The following is a 15038-nucleotide window of genomic DNA, read 5'->3' on the forward strand; positions in this document are numbered from 1 at the left end:
TGCTACAGGGCAAAAGAAAATTGTACCAGATATTTTTTTTCTACTCAAATTTATTGCAAGATATGTCATTTACAAATTTATTTTTTGCTTCATGTTGCAAACTTCTTCTGTTTTCAGAATTCCATTTTTGTATGTGGATTGTTTTGTGTCTATACACATGGACACACTAACACTAGAATGATGGGATTGGTCATTTCAACTGCTTTCAATTTTCTTCGTTTTTTTAGTGCAAAAATTCAAAAGTTGGCATTTCATACCTTCTTTTGATGGTTGTATTCAGTTTTTACATATGGGAAATCATTACCCTAGAACGACGACAGTCATTTTGATTATCATAAGAAAACCATTGGATAGCATGCCATTGCACATTTTGTTGTTTTCTCTCTATTAGTATGTTCTTTTCGTTCTTAAATTTTTCATTCATGAGTTAGTAGTTGACTTGATAGGATGTTGCATCAGTGCAGATTGGCTTTGCAGCAAATTGGCTGGTTTCTCAAGCAATTTAAGGAAGAAGGCAGGTTCTCGAGTGAAGATTCAGGAGGATCAGTTGATTGAGTTGGTGTTTGAAGTCCACTTTATGCACAATAAGGCTAATTGGGACCTACAGTTTAAAGTGGGATCCAAACCACTATGTGCTCCACTGGGTATCGAACCTGGGACTTTTTGATTACAAGGCGACTATGCTACCACTGCACCATCGAGGAGGCCTCAGGAGGGTCAGATCCAAAAATATATTGTCTAATCCTCTGCCTCATGTATTCTCACCAACAAGTACTACTCAGACATAAGCACTCGCACACATTTATAATGATACAATTAATAAAAAGACCTGCTGTTGTCAGTAGCACCTGGAACTGTGACTCTTTTTCTTTTGGATATCACTCATTGCCATTATAGTGAGAGGTTGATTTTCTTAGTCATTGTAACTACTTTAGTTGTGATGTTAAGTTTTTCTTAGCGATGGCATCCTCTGTAGCACCAAAACTGAAATTATGGGCAACTTTCGATGACGTCAAATTGGTGGTGTGCCAAGTACATGTTTTTACCTATTTCAGCAAATTTCTATATATTTTGCATGTTTTGGCTACATAAAAATCTGAGCATTAGCAATAATGTATCCTTTGTGTGGCATAAACTATTTAAATGACTTGTTCGTTTTGCACCTTATTGAAACTAGTTGCAAAATCTGTTTATTTTCTAAAGTGATGTTTTTTATCTTCTTTTCAAAATTACTCTTTTGCTATTTTCTATCAAAATTACTATCCTGTCACCTAATTTCAAAAACCTTTTACAGTGCATTTTCTATCCATTTCGAGAGATAAACAACACAAGTAACGAAAATTATTTATTTCTTACTACACAATTGCATTCACATAACAAAATTTGTTGGTATTTTACCCAGTGGGGGAGCAAGGGTGGGACTGACCACTACTTCCAAAATATTCCCTTCATTGCTTGTACTTTTTATTATTTTTAAATGTGCAATTTTAGTGTTTTTTATGATTCAACACTGGCATATGCCAAGCTACAGCTCCTCCCAAATTTTTGAAAAAACAAAACTTTCAAACGAAAGCACTAAATACAAACCTCCCTTAAAATGTCCCCCCCAGTTGCCATTTTTGTCTTTGAACAACTTATACAACACAACAACTAAAGTAGTTACAATGACTAAGAAAATCAACCTCTCACTGTAATGGCAAAGAGTGATATCCAAAAAAGAAGTCACAGTTCCAGGTGCTATTGACAACAGCAGGTTTTTTGATTAATTGTTGATAAATTATCATTGTAACTGTGTGTGGGTACCTATGTCTGATTAGTACTTGGTAGGGAAATACAAGAGGCATTTGATAATTACCTTTTTAACCTTCATTGTAAAATGTTATCCACCATTACAATTCAGCCCCCTTAAAAAAAATTGTGTACGCTAGTGTGATTCAACATATCACTGGACTGCTGCATCTATTCATCTTTCTATCCATCATGTTCTGATACTTTGGGAACTTACCCAGGGTGACCATTCTAGGACCATGATGAAATTCAAATATAATTCCCGGTTTTCAAGGTGAACTTTCCAAAAGTTCAAGGGTACAACAGATGTTTTCTCTATTTCAACTTCACGTATTACCGCCTCTCACCACCCCCACACACATATACTTACTTTTCATTTTTCCACGTAAATTTTTCTCAGGATCAATTTCGCCACCCGTCTGGTGGCTTCGTCAGGTGTGGTTCCTTCTTCTTCCACTTGTGCTCGTGGTGGCACTAGTTGATGTGGTCCTTTCGCTTTCTGCCGTTCTCGTGTGGGTGTAGTGCTTCCTTCTTTTACCGCACATCGGGGTTTTGGCATTGTACGTGACAGTTTTCGGTCTTGTCGCCTGCTTTTGTGGAGCAGCGCTTGTTCGTATGTGCACGCGGGCTTTTTTGCGAACGCTTGAAGCTCGTGCTTGGTTTCTTGTCGTGGGGGAGCGCTAAAAGAAGGAAGCACTACACCCACACGAGAATGGCAGAAAGTGAAAGGACCACATCAACTAGTGCCGCCACAAGCGGAAGAAGAAGGAACCACGCCACCCGCAGCAAGAAGTACACGCCTAACGAAGCCACCAGACGGGTGGCGAAATCGATCGCGAGAAAAAATTACGCAGAAAAAGAAAAGTAAGCTGATCAGAGTAAATGATCTACCCTGTCAGATAGATTGTTCTGCAAAAGATACTACCAAAGTAAATGGATTGAGAGAAATCTGTTTTATTTTCCACACAGCTTTCTTTTCCTTCCTTGACAAGAAAAGCTAAACTGTGATAAACTTGCCTCAGGACATTTACAAATATGTATAAATTCAATGGGGTTTGCGTTAACAAAAGTTGCAAATTTTTACATCTACAGAGAAAAATGGACGCATAATTCCCAGCCAATAATTCATGCACAATTCCCAGAATTCAAGGAATTCCCGGTGAGTAGCTACCCTGTTATGGTGTTACAGAAGCTCATCAAGCAACACTACAACAACTTCTCAAGGAGATGGTGGCAGGGGCTACTGAAATTATCAGAACTTTGTTGTTTTTTTTTGCAGATAAGTGAGTACTTAATTTCCCCAAAACATAAATACAGTCCTTACATTCATCATCATCTATATAAGTGTACAGTAATCATTTCTTGCCATGAAACTTTCAAAGAAACTTGTTAAGGGAAATTTCTCTGATTTTCCACTGACACTAGATATGCACTATTACAATCATGCTTCTTAATTAAATCACTACCACTCATGAATTCCACTTCAGCAAAGAACAATTCATCATGCTCCACACTTTGCCTAGAAACTGAATCAAGACAAAGTTTCTGCATTTTACGAAGATTCACAACAAAGGTTTCTTGAGAATGTACAGCCTATACCAAAAATAACCAGTTACAGCAGACAAAGAATACCTGAAAGATAGAAAAACACATTTTTTTAAAAGTTCAGGTGATAAACAAGATGTAGCAATAGGATTAGTTTCTCAACAAATTATTTTATGCAACTCTTGTGTTTGTTATCAGTAGGAGACGGATTTTTGCATATTTGCATGGTTTTGCCCTTGGGGGGGGGGGGGGAGAGTCATATGCTTTCGATGGCTTAATTCATTGGGAACACTGTGTCAAAGTTTTATGGTGCATATAAATGCACCCAATCTGAAATATTTAAAATACTACACTGGTGTGTGCTATTCTTAATCCACTGTAAGAACGAAGTATGAATAAAGGTGACAATGTGTTTACCACTGTCTTCAAACTTATTTATTGTCAAGTCTACTCTGAACATGTAAGTATTGAGTTTAATATCTTAGGTATTTACAATAATATCTTGTGAATCACATAGAAATTTGTATGCATGATTATTTTACATAAATAAATTCAAACACTAGGTCTCTTCTAAGGCATGTGCCCATCTGAGTTGTGGACAAATACACTAGGGGGGTGAATGCAGGTTTTAAGATTTTATACTCAATCTCCAATTTTGGCACACCCCTAATTATTAGCAGACACAGAAAACTAAAGTAAAGACATTATCTTACCATGTAAGGATGTATGACAAATGCTCATTCCTCAAGGAAACCTTTGTCTGTCCTCCTATAGGACCTCCTGGAACTGTGCTGCTGACACGAGCATCTAACATCACAGGTTCACTTCCCACTACCTGCGCCATTGACAGCAGATCTCTGGGGGTGACAGAGAACAAAAGCAATGATCTTGGTTTTAGTTTTGTAAGAGTTAATGAAAAGAATTGGCTCATATTTAATCAGAGATACCAACCAATTCATTTTTCTAGAGCTACTTCAAAATATTTCCAGAATTTTTCTGTTAATGACCACCCCCATAACTTTAGCATACTTTAACCGAGATATAGTACTCTATATTGGCATGAGACAGATCATGAGGGTAAAAGCAAAAGCTATGTCTGTGTGTCCACTGTATAAAGTACTCTGCGGATATAAGTGTGTGTTGGGGGTGCATAAAATTTAAATTCTAAAAATTTATTTACTACACTGTCTATCTTGATATAAGTTCCTCTAAAATATCTTCAAAAAGAAGCCACAAAATTTCTCTTCGGGATTCAGCTACGCTGACATCAAAAATAGTAAATCTGCCCTGCTACATGATGTGGTGTGCTAAGTCCACATGCCTTGGCATAAGATCGCCAAAAGAGAAGTCATTAGGAAGATCAACAATAAATTGGACAGGAATGTGTATGAGGCAGCCTATATATGCACGGATATTAGGAATAAACTCAATAGGGATGATGGGAACTTGGAAGACGGCTGGATAAACTTTTTTAAAAAATGGGATAAAGCCGCCGGGAGTAGAGACGAGATGGGCTTCCATGTTACCCCTGAAGTTAGGAAAGTCGCCAAGGTGGAAGTTGAATTCACTTTGGATTGGTGACTCACGAGCCCCGGTTGAGGAAAGACCGGGGGGAGGAGTTTTCCTTCTCCAGATAAGAGCTGACACCCTGCATTCGCCTACCCCGAGCACTGATCGGCAGGTGGCCTTCATCAGCCTTGAACGTTCTTTTGTTTTTATGGAGTATTGCGCGGTTTTAGTATGTGTATTTAACATTCTTTTTTTAGAAAGTGTCTTTCCTATACCATTTTAACCTAAATCCTCAACCATCACTTTCTCGACGAGGCACCATGTCAGGTGTCTGAAAACATCGTTTCAACCTGAAGAAGGAGGTAGTATAACCTTCGAAACGTAGTTCGATAAATCTCATGCTCACACACGTAAGTTACTGATTTTTAATCTTTTAACCTTTAGTTGGTATATATATATATCTCTCTTGTGGTCTTACCTATAAAACCAGCTATTTCTTTCTGGCTGATTGTGTGCCATGAAAGAAGGCCTAGTCTCGTTCAAGCGAACCAGTCCCACTACCTCCAATTCTCCAGAAAGCTGTCCTTGTTTTCTTGTTTCAGGATTCTTCCTGTTCCTTGGTACCCAGCCACGGTTCACCAAAATTGTCATACTGTTAGAATAGAAAATGTACTTCATGTCTTGTGCTCATAAGTTCATGGTATATAATATAAAATTACATACAGTGAGGAAATAAAATTACTGCAGTTATGGAATCATAAAAACATGCTAAAATTCCTGTTATTTATATTCCTTATTGGCAGACAAGCCAAGCAATAATAAAAATCACATTACAAGGTTGCTTTTCAGGACATATGCTGTAGGAATTTAAGCATGCTTTTCAATAGGTTCCTAACAATGGCAATTTACTCCTTTGTAGAAAAAAAATTAACATATATTTGCATATACAGTGGACTATTTTTAATGTGAATTCCAAGGGAACATGAAAAAAGATCAAATTATCCAAAATTCAAATTAACAAAAACATGTATCATTAACGAATTAAAAAAAAATGTATCATTAAAGATGATTTCCATAAGAAGAAACTTCTTTTTGAATTACTTAGTAATTCGATTTACCCAAGTTAGAATTAAAAAGAGTGCACTGTACCCAGGATTTTCGAAAGGGAAAATCTTCTTATCGTAGTCTGCCATCTTTTCCTATCTTTGATGTTCTTTCTTAAGAAAATTGGGCCAAAGGATTGGGGGGGGGGGGTTATGACATTGACTGTACCATTAACCTAGCAGAATGAAGAGATATGGGTAACTGTTTTCTTGGTTTGATTGATGCATTGAGTTGTTGTTTTAAGTCCACTTTATGCACAGATAGGCTAATCGGGACTGGACCTACAGTTTAAAGTGGGATCCGAAGCACTATGTGCCTCCACCAGGTATCGAACCCGGGAACCCTTGAACTGTTTTCTTGGAACTTCCAATAACAATGTAACAATGAATGTCAGTATATTGCCAGCATTTTAATATTGGCTATTTGCTATTTGCACCTGGTGCTTAGTATGTGAGACAAGTCCGTCAATGAAAACAAACTAAAGAACAGGATCTTCAGAATATAAAATATCAAAACAAAAAAAAATTAACTCTGACTGATTTCTATCATGTAATACAGAGATCAACTCCTCATCAAAAATAAAATTCCATCATAATCTACAAACTAAGGAATTCCCCCTTCCCCCACCACTTCCTTTCTCTCGGAAGGGACCCGGGAAACTGGGGCCCCATGCCCCCCTCGAATCCAAAGGGGGGGGGAAATCTCTCTCTCTCTCTCATTGCATCATATGGGAGAGAGAAAGGGAACTCCTCTTTCCTCTCCCATTCGTGCGTGGCTTTGGGTTTCCCCCAACCTTACTAACACCCCTTCCACCCTCCGGCCCCGCCGAGGGTTGTAGTGGAGGGTATAGGGCGCGGGAGATCCCCTTCCACCCTGGGGGGTAAAGGTGGTAAGGGGTGTGAAAGGGGAAGGACGAGGGAGGCAGGTGGGTCCCGGGGCCTCGCGAAGGAAGAGGAGGGTTGAACGAGATGTGTGGTGCAAGGAAAGAAGAGAGAAGGAAACACTGTGCCAGGATCGACTATGTGCGTCGAAGGAAAGGGACAATCCACTCCTGGGTGACCCCCGATCCCCCCCCCCCCCAACCTCCCCAGGCCTGCCCGATTCTCTCTCTCTTGGTCGGTCTCAGCCCCCCTGTAGCCCCCTAGAGGGGAGGGGAATGGGGGGCGGGTGGGGTGATGTCGGGTGATCAAGTGCCAAACCTTTGAAAAATTTAAGGCTGTCAAATTGACTGAGTACACATAAGGACATAGCACAGGACCCACAGAGGATTAAGCTGGCTGTGGGTCAAGGCATCATAATGCAGTTACCTGGGTCTGCTACATGGAAGTGGATTAACTTTTAGGTGCCACATTCAATGCTGTTACCTTGTGTTTGAGAAGTCTGATCCGATTCCTGGAACTTCACTTTTATACTTCTCTAGAATAATTGTGACAATGAAGATGAATGACAAATTGATGAAATACATAATGGTCACACTCCAAGTAACATTCATGTTTCTACTAGGATTTCACACTGAGGACCCTAGCTTCATAGAACATTATAGTTATTTAATCACACAGACTATCAACATCTGTAGCAAATAATTAAGTGCCAAAGCACATATTTCATGTAATTAAAAAATACTTTAATTTTACTGTCCATTTCTCATTATGATAATGTAAAATTATTTAGCAAAATATTTCACTCACTCTTTCTCTCTCTCACACAGACACAAAACAAAATTAAAAACAACAACCTGTCATAGTAAAAACTTACTTCCTATCGCTGAGGTGAAATGGAGTGATCACATGATAACCGCTCTGTCCACTAAGATCCCTCGACAAAGTTCCTCCCCTGGAAACTCCTTCTCCATCTGCGATGGGAGTGCGAGGGCCCACGTACAACTCCTTGCTGTGATCAAATGTCCCTTTTACAACCACCTGTCGATACTCCATATTATTCAGCTCGTTCAAACTTCACTTGCAATGCAGAGGGAAAAAGGGAAGAAAAAATAACATTATAACATTCAATCACCTTCACAAAAGTTTTAAAGAAATACTGGTGCTGTTCAGTAGATAATTGTGCACAGATATACGTATGTCCGTTGATCTTGCCCATTGCCTCACCATTGTTAATGGAAGAGAAGAGATGTATGACTTGTCAGCTCTGTGACCAAGTATATTAAGTGGTTGATCTCGTCACCAAACTTCTCAGGTTCAAGTCCTCGCATTGGTGTGAGTGTTATTTGTGTGGCATTCCTTCATCAATTTCATCATATCATCACTTATTCTCATCACCGCCATTAGCCAAAAGTGGTAGAGAAGCAATTCTAAATAACAAAATTACAAATACATACAAATAACTACTCAGATTGTGAAAACAAATAATGAATAAAAGCTCTTGAATATACTTAACAAAAACTAACATATAGGCTTGGGACCTGCTTTTTTGAGGCTGTAGCACTATTCTATGTCGAATCTAGCATTAAAAAATGAATGTGTCAAATTTCTTGTATTTAATAATTAATAATTATGTAGCTACAAGAATACTTACTCTTCTGGAAGAGGCACTGGTGGCTGCTCAATTCTTGTCTTCAGATCTTCAATCAGATTAAGTTTCCATTTCCGCCTCTTTACTTGCCATGTTCCAAGGCAAAAGGTTAAAATGGGGATAACCTAAAAATAATTCCAATTATTTATCTACATGTTTGTCAAATAATTATCCAAATGTTAGTGACAATAATAATAAAATTGTATTGTCATTAGGCCAAGTATAGCAATAGACAAAGTCAATAGTTAAGATATGCACAAATAGTGTGAAACCTATAGGCTATGCAAAGCCAATTAAATTATGTACCAAAACTAAATCATATATCTACTAGACATTAAAAAAACTAATTAATATCATAAGCTCTACTTAGCATGCAATGTTAATTTAACATTATCCATTTAACGCTGTTAACTATACTTGCTCTAAAACTGTTTCCAGAGAGCACCTCTATTCTCATCTTCAGGTGAACAGATTTCTTTTTGCCACTGGTGGGGATCGATTCTATGAGAGACCTGTGATTTTACTACAAATCTGGTGGGACAGTTGGTTAGTACACCAGAGTTGTAGTAAAATCACAGGTCTATTGTAGGTTAGATCCACACCACCAGTGAAAAGAAATTTGTTCACTTGAAGATGAGAGAAGAGGCACTCTCTTGAATTCTAGTGCTAGAATTGCTATAACTAAACATTGCATACTCATGTTTGTCAAATATTAGGTAAAATTCACAAACAAAATAAATGCCTGAAATGGCGCATCCCCCACCTCTGGCTACATGTTGACTTGTCAACAGTAGACCTGTCCTTGCAGCACATTCTTTTAATAAAATCACACAAACAATAGTCAAATAAAGCTTCCATGTCAGTTTCTACACTTTCTTGGTTCCTACCCTGTGTGAATAGGTTTCCAAGTAAAAATACTGATAAGCAAGGTTAAACGTTTCAACAAAACTTCCCTGTGTGAATCTGGCCTTACAGTACTTTTATATCTACATCATGAAAATTAAAATTTTCGTAGAACCCATAATGATATATGGTAACAGTTTGGTATATCGGAAACACATTTCTTCAATTTTACAAGAGAAACTACTTACGGAAATGAGTTTCTGCAAGTTTTCCAACGTTCGTTGAGGTATTTTCTTTCACCATGGAATATATTTGACCCGGAAATCATGTTTTTCAAGAGAAATATCTCACCAATGCACAATTGCCATTGCTTTCGCTATGTGAACTGCATGATGCGTACGTTTGATGACATAAACCCCTGTCTATGTTTCAAACTGCCCTTTTTTTTTCACTATGCTCGCCTAACCTAACCAAACCTAACCTTATTGGAAATGGTTCGTGGGGCTATCCGTCAGCTACCTGTGCATAATGTACAATTTCCAACAGTGACGAACACGATAGTAGGTATTTTTCGGTGAAGAAGGTTGGAAACACTGCATACCTACAACATGAGTCAAGATGTGGCTGCCATAATGTGTGTTATGAAAAATTGTGTCTGTTTTCGTGAAAAAGTATAATGGCACCTTGAACTATGTTCTGCAATACACAATTGGTAAGTACGAACCATGCGAAACACAAAATATCAGATTTTAATGTGTTTCCGATATACCGAACTGGTACCTGATATATTTGTGTTTGTCACATAACCAAATAGTTTGTGCTCTCATCTTTGGGGCAAGTGGTCCCAGGTTTGATTTGTGATGAGATATCAAAAAGGTTTGTGTTAACTAAGAGTTCTCATGGTGGTCTCTAGTCTAGGAAGTCACAAACAATGGCAATGAGACTCAATGTGCTGACCATATGTCACAGAATGAAAAGCTGCTTGGCATGTCTTGGTCCCCAAAAGGCTGTCGTGCCATATAGTTTAGTTCATTATTTGTATATTAAAACATACTGTTACTATTTCTAAGCTGCAGTCTACTACTTTCTTATGTTTGACCCTTCGTTAGGCGTGTGGGATACCAGAGTCCTCCATTGATATTCATTGCGAGATCGCAACACTGTGAACTATATTGCACATGGGTGCTTTTGTGTAGCTCAACATTCTTTCTCTATCTTTATTCTAAGCTCAGCTGTGTTGTTCTGTTGCACTTCTAAGTCACGTAATATTATAAAATTGACATCAGTCAAATGCTTGGGGGACTAAATATGCAACAAGAAAAATGTCAAAGCGTAGAAAGACAGAGCACACACCAGATTCAGATGATATACAGAACTGTGTTAGTGAGAAAGGGAAGGATGCTTAGATATGTGTTAGTGAGGAAGTGAACATGAAAGTGACTACATGAATGAAAGTGAACATGATACTGCTTCGGTGGTTATGTGTTTAGGTGAATGTAGGACAACTGTCTCTCAAGCACACAACTCATGTTAACTTTATAATATTATGTCACTTAGAAAGTGCAGCATAAAATTGCAGTTGATCTTACAAGGACAAAGAAAGAACATTCAGCATACACACACAGTATAATTCAAGGTGCATCATCGCATGCTTATGTACATTACAGAAAATGATGCTTATTAATGCAGGGTTAAATATGGCTCTCTCCAATTATCTTCATAACACAGTTATAGCATTTAAAATCTGAGGCACCATCAGACATAATGGTGACGGTTCAGATTGTTTTATGATCTTTTTAAAATTCTCCTAGCAGGAAGACTAATTATCGTGGAATTTTGGCAATCATTGTGACACAAAATTTGAACGTCTTGAGCACTGTTTGGATTTTCAAAAAAAGTTATTTATGTATTTTCCGTTGACAAGTGACTGTAAGTATCATAGACTAGTGGGAAGCAAATCGGAACCTTAGTAGAATGCATTTAGTGACATTATTTTAATGCTAAGAGAACCAAACCTGGCCTGCCTAACCTAACTACGAAAGCATATATTGAACAAAATCTTAAGTAATCGCTACTCCACAGAATGTGTTAACAGAAGTAAATCGAAATCGAACCATATTAAAATTGAATTTGTAGATGATGAAATCGCAATACAACAAAAGGAACTTGGGCCGACATGACATATGAAACTACAAGTCTAAACAGTTAGATGCACAGTTTTTCACTTGCCTACTTCCCTCTTTCAAGGCTGATGAAATAACTATCTCTTTTAAGTGTGTGACTGTCTCCAGCGTAAGACACTAATGTGATAGGTTAATACAAACACAGGACAGAGAAAAGATTTTTATTCTTACCAAAAGAAACCCAGGGAAAATACTTGGAGCTTCCTTTTTCTCTCCTCGAAACCTTTTCCTTGTTGCAAACTGTTGTACTTCATTTGAAAATGATTTTCTCTGTGTTAATATGCCAATGATACTATGATTTGGCAGCTAAAAAATCAAAGAAAGCTGATTTAGATTGCATTGAAAAGACTACACTATTCATTATTTTATATATTTTCAATTAAATACATCACAAATAAAAATCTTACTATATAAATTACCTCATGTTCAACATCCTCACATTAATCCATAGATATCTCATCAGACTGTGAGAAACAAAATTCAAGTATCAATTCACTTTCGCAATTTTCTATTCTAGAAATTTCAATGTAAATACATTTTTAATGTAAAATTTACCCTTATATCTCCCGTAGAAGGACCTTACGCTGCCAGATGGAAAATTCTGAACCAACCCCTGAATGGGACAGTAATAATCTTTTATACACTAATACACACCTATAATGTATATTAGATGAAAACAAGGTAAACTTTAATGGGGCATTAAAATAAAGGGTAACCGTTCCAAATGTTTAATGACTCTTCACACTTTTTATAAGAGTATTAGGATGTGCTTTAGAATACTGAAAACGATTGTGGGAGTAAATTTGAAGTTTGGAGAAACTAATTAGCACAGTTAAAAGTTTATTAAGTATTAGTTAACAGAGAAATTATGATTGGGAATGTAGCTTGCATGAGCAGCCTTCGTTTTCGGTAGACTCAGACGTGAGTTTTTGCAGATTTTCATGCGAGGTTTGTAGGGGAATTTGTCATTGAAACCAGATATTATGTTATCAGGTGTTTGACACACCCAACCTAACAAACAAAAAAAGAATTTAGGGATATTTGATTAATGCTAAGAGTCTTAAACCTGACATGCCTAACCTAACAGCAACAAAATACTCCTTTGCACCCTATGCACGTACATGGCAGCAGGCCCATAGTCAGGTGGGGCTCAGATCCCCCTGGCACTGCTGCCAGCCCCTTGACATTAGGTAAAACTATTTTGTATTCTAATTTCTTTGAGGTGAAGAGTGAAAATTAGACAGCATATTTTTTATTTTGTTCACAAGTTCGCGAGGGATAAATTCACAAAACATGAACAGCAGTTATTAGAATTATTCATCTTGTTTGTGAGCAGAAGTCTAAGTACCGGCAAGTGTTTAGAAGATTCTCTAGATTTCAGAAAGTTCTTTCATAGAGGAGCTTCTTTATCTGTAACTTCCCTGCCCCTGTTACAGCCTCTCGCTTGACAAATATCTGGGACTTTAATGTCATCATCCACAGCTGTGTCAAATGCCAACAGATCCATAGTTTTGGGAACGAAGAGGCATTTTATTGTTTCGGACGGGGTACGGTATGCACTATGATTGAAGTGAATACTGTACATTTCTACTTGTATGATATAAATACCTGTATCATCAAAAATAGTATAGTGTGTGTATTAAGGGATGGTGTCAGTAGCAGTCAATTAACAATTCAATAGATGTTTTAGAAGATAGAAAACTGCAGTATTTGCATCTTATTTCTAAATTTTATGTTTTATAACAACATAATGCCCCCAATTTACCTTGATTTAATACTGTTAAACTTTTGAAAACTGGACTTGGTTTACAAAGCCCCCTGATAACCCGTGAGCCCCCCTCCTTCCATGGAGATCAATTCTAGCTACAGGCCTGCATGGCAGTAGCAGTCCGTAACCAAGACGACTGCTGCTCACAAACAAAGAATCATATAGGAGTTGATTGATTGATTGATTTATTAGCATCCATTCAACTTTACAAAAGTTTGGAATTGTCACATTGTACATGTACATTTAGAATACATCTATAAAATTATAGGCATAATATAATATAAGATACAATAGATAGTATGAGATACAAGATATCGTATAAAGAGAATAAATGCATGCTCAATGTTATTTTCTTGAGACAAATTGGCTAAAAATATGTTTTCTATATTCAATGTTCGCTTCATTTGCTATGACATTATGCGCGCGCGACGCACGCACGCACACGCACACACACACACACAAACATAAATTGAGCATAAAATAGTCACCTATACTTACATCTAGATAAATGAAATCGAACAGCAAAGGAAAAATAAAAAAATAATGATAGGGCAGTTTTACTTTGTTACATTATTGTTGTTATTCCTGTCACTTACGGTGTCAATGTACTCTTGCACTGTGTAAAAACAATGTACCTTAGGAATCTTTTTAGATGTGACTTGTATACTGGCAATGACTTTATGTTTTTGAATGCATTTGGTAGCATTCGTACTTACGTGGAACATTCCTGAAGGTGTATCAACGTTGTTTTGATGAAATGAATTGCAATTTTTCACATTACCAGTACTTCTTTCTGATAGGCCTTTTCGCTTGCCTGAGACGAACTAACCTAACCACGCGCCAATGGTTCGCAATTATTTCCAATTTCTAGATCCTGATACTAACACAACACCAAATTTTAACTATGTTTCCTAACCTAACAGAACTAACCTATCCACGCGCCAATGGTTCGTGGGGCTAGCTATTCTCCGTCGAAGAATTAATTTTCAACGAACAACATGAATTTCAGCTATGAAACATTCCCACATCACATAAAACACCTTCCCGATGTTTGACAATGCTACAGGAACTTATTACGGTAAGTAGTTTCTTCTGTAAAAATAAATAAATGTGTCCGAAGGATAGTAAACAAGTACCAAATTCGGAATTAAACAATCGGAACTTGGGCCAAACAAAGTATGGAATTAATGAAATGGCATGAATTTGATTACAAATAATACCAATGATAATTTATTTTATTTATTTATTTGTCTTTATTCCATAGACCCTTGGTGAAAGCGTGTGGAAAGCGTCAATTACAGATATTGTTATACATTTTTTTAAGTGAAAATGTTACCTTGTATCCATTACACACATACATATTCTCATTTCCTGAATTTAGTGCAAGGGTACAAAAATATAGTTACTATGAAGTGTAAATACTAAATCCCAACGCAGCCACTTACTCTGCTCTGTCCTATAAATCTATGTGGAAAATAATACATAGAAACATTTATATTCCGTGCATTATTTGTTATTAAAGTAATACATCGATATAAACTGCACATTGTAAGCGGAAACTACCCAGACCCAGCGCAGCTGTTCACGTGTGTCTCCATCAACATCGAATTGGGACATAAGCCCCGCCCTTCGAGAGCATACGCCAAGCTATATGATTGGGATACCTGACCTCTTTCACTTACTCATATCCGTGTGAAAATTACAGTTGTAGTCCTTCTTATGGTTACTTACGTAGATTATGTAGGTCAGGTCAAAAAGAATATTCCTAT

General features: G+C 37.3%; 1 protein-coding gene across 1 annotated transcript; it reads right to left on the bottom strand.

Moving 5' to 3' along the window:
- Positions 1-2478: 2478 nt before the first annotated feature.
- On the bottom strand, positions 2479-14890 carry Surf1 (surfeit locus protein 1). Its single transcript, XM_083135815.1, has 7 exons — positions 14715-14890; positions 11673-11807; positions 8479-8600; positions 7702-7899; positions 5321-5494; positions 4047-4190; positions 2479-3420 (listed from the first exon to the last, which is right to left on the bottom strand). The coding sequence occupies exons 1-7, from the start codon at positions 14814-14816 to the stop codon at positions 3351-3353; spliced, it is 945 nt and encodes a 314-aa protein (XP_082991941.1). The 5' UTR covers positions 14817-14890; the 3' UTR covers positions 2479-3350.
- Positions 14891-15038: the final 148 nt, after the last annotated feature.

The sequence above is a fragment of the Lepisma saccharinum genome, chromosome 14, assembly GCF_977018435.1.
Source record: "Lepisma saccharinum chromosome 14, izLepSacc3.1, whole genome shotgun sequence".
NCBI lineage: Eukaryota > Metazoa > Arthropoda > Insecta > Zygentoma > Lepismatidae > Lepisma > Lepisma saccharinum.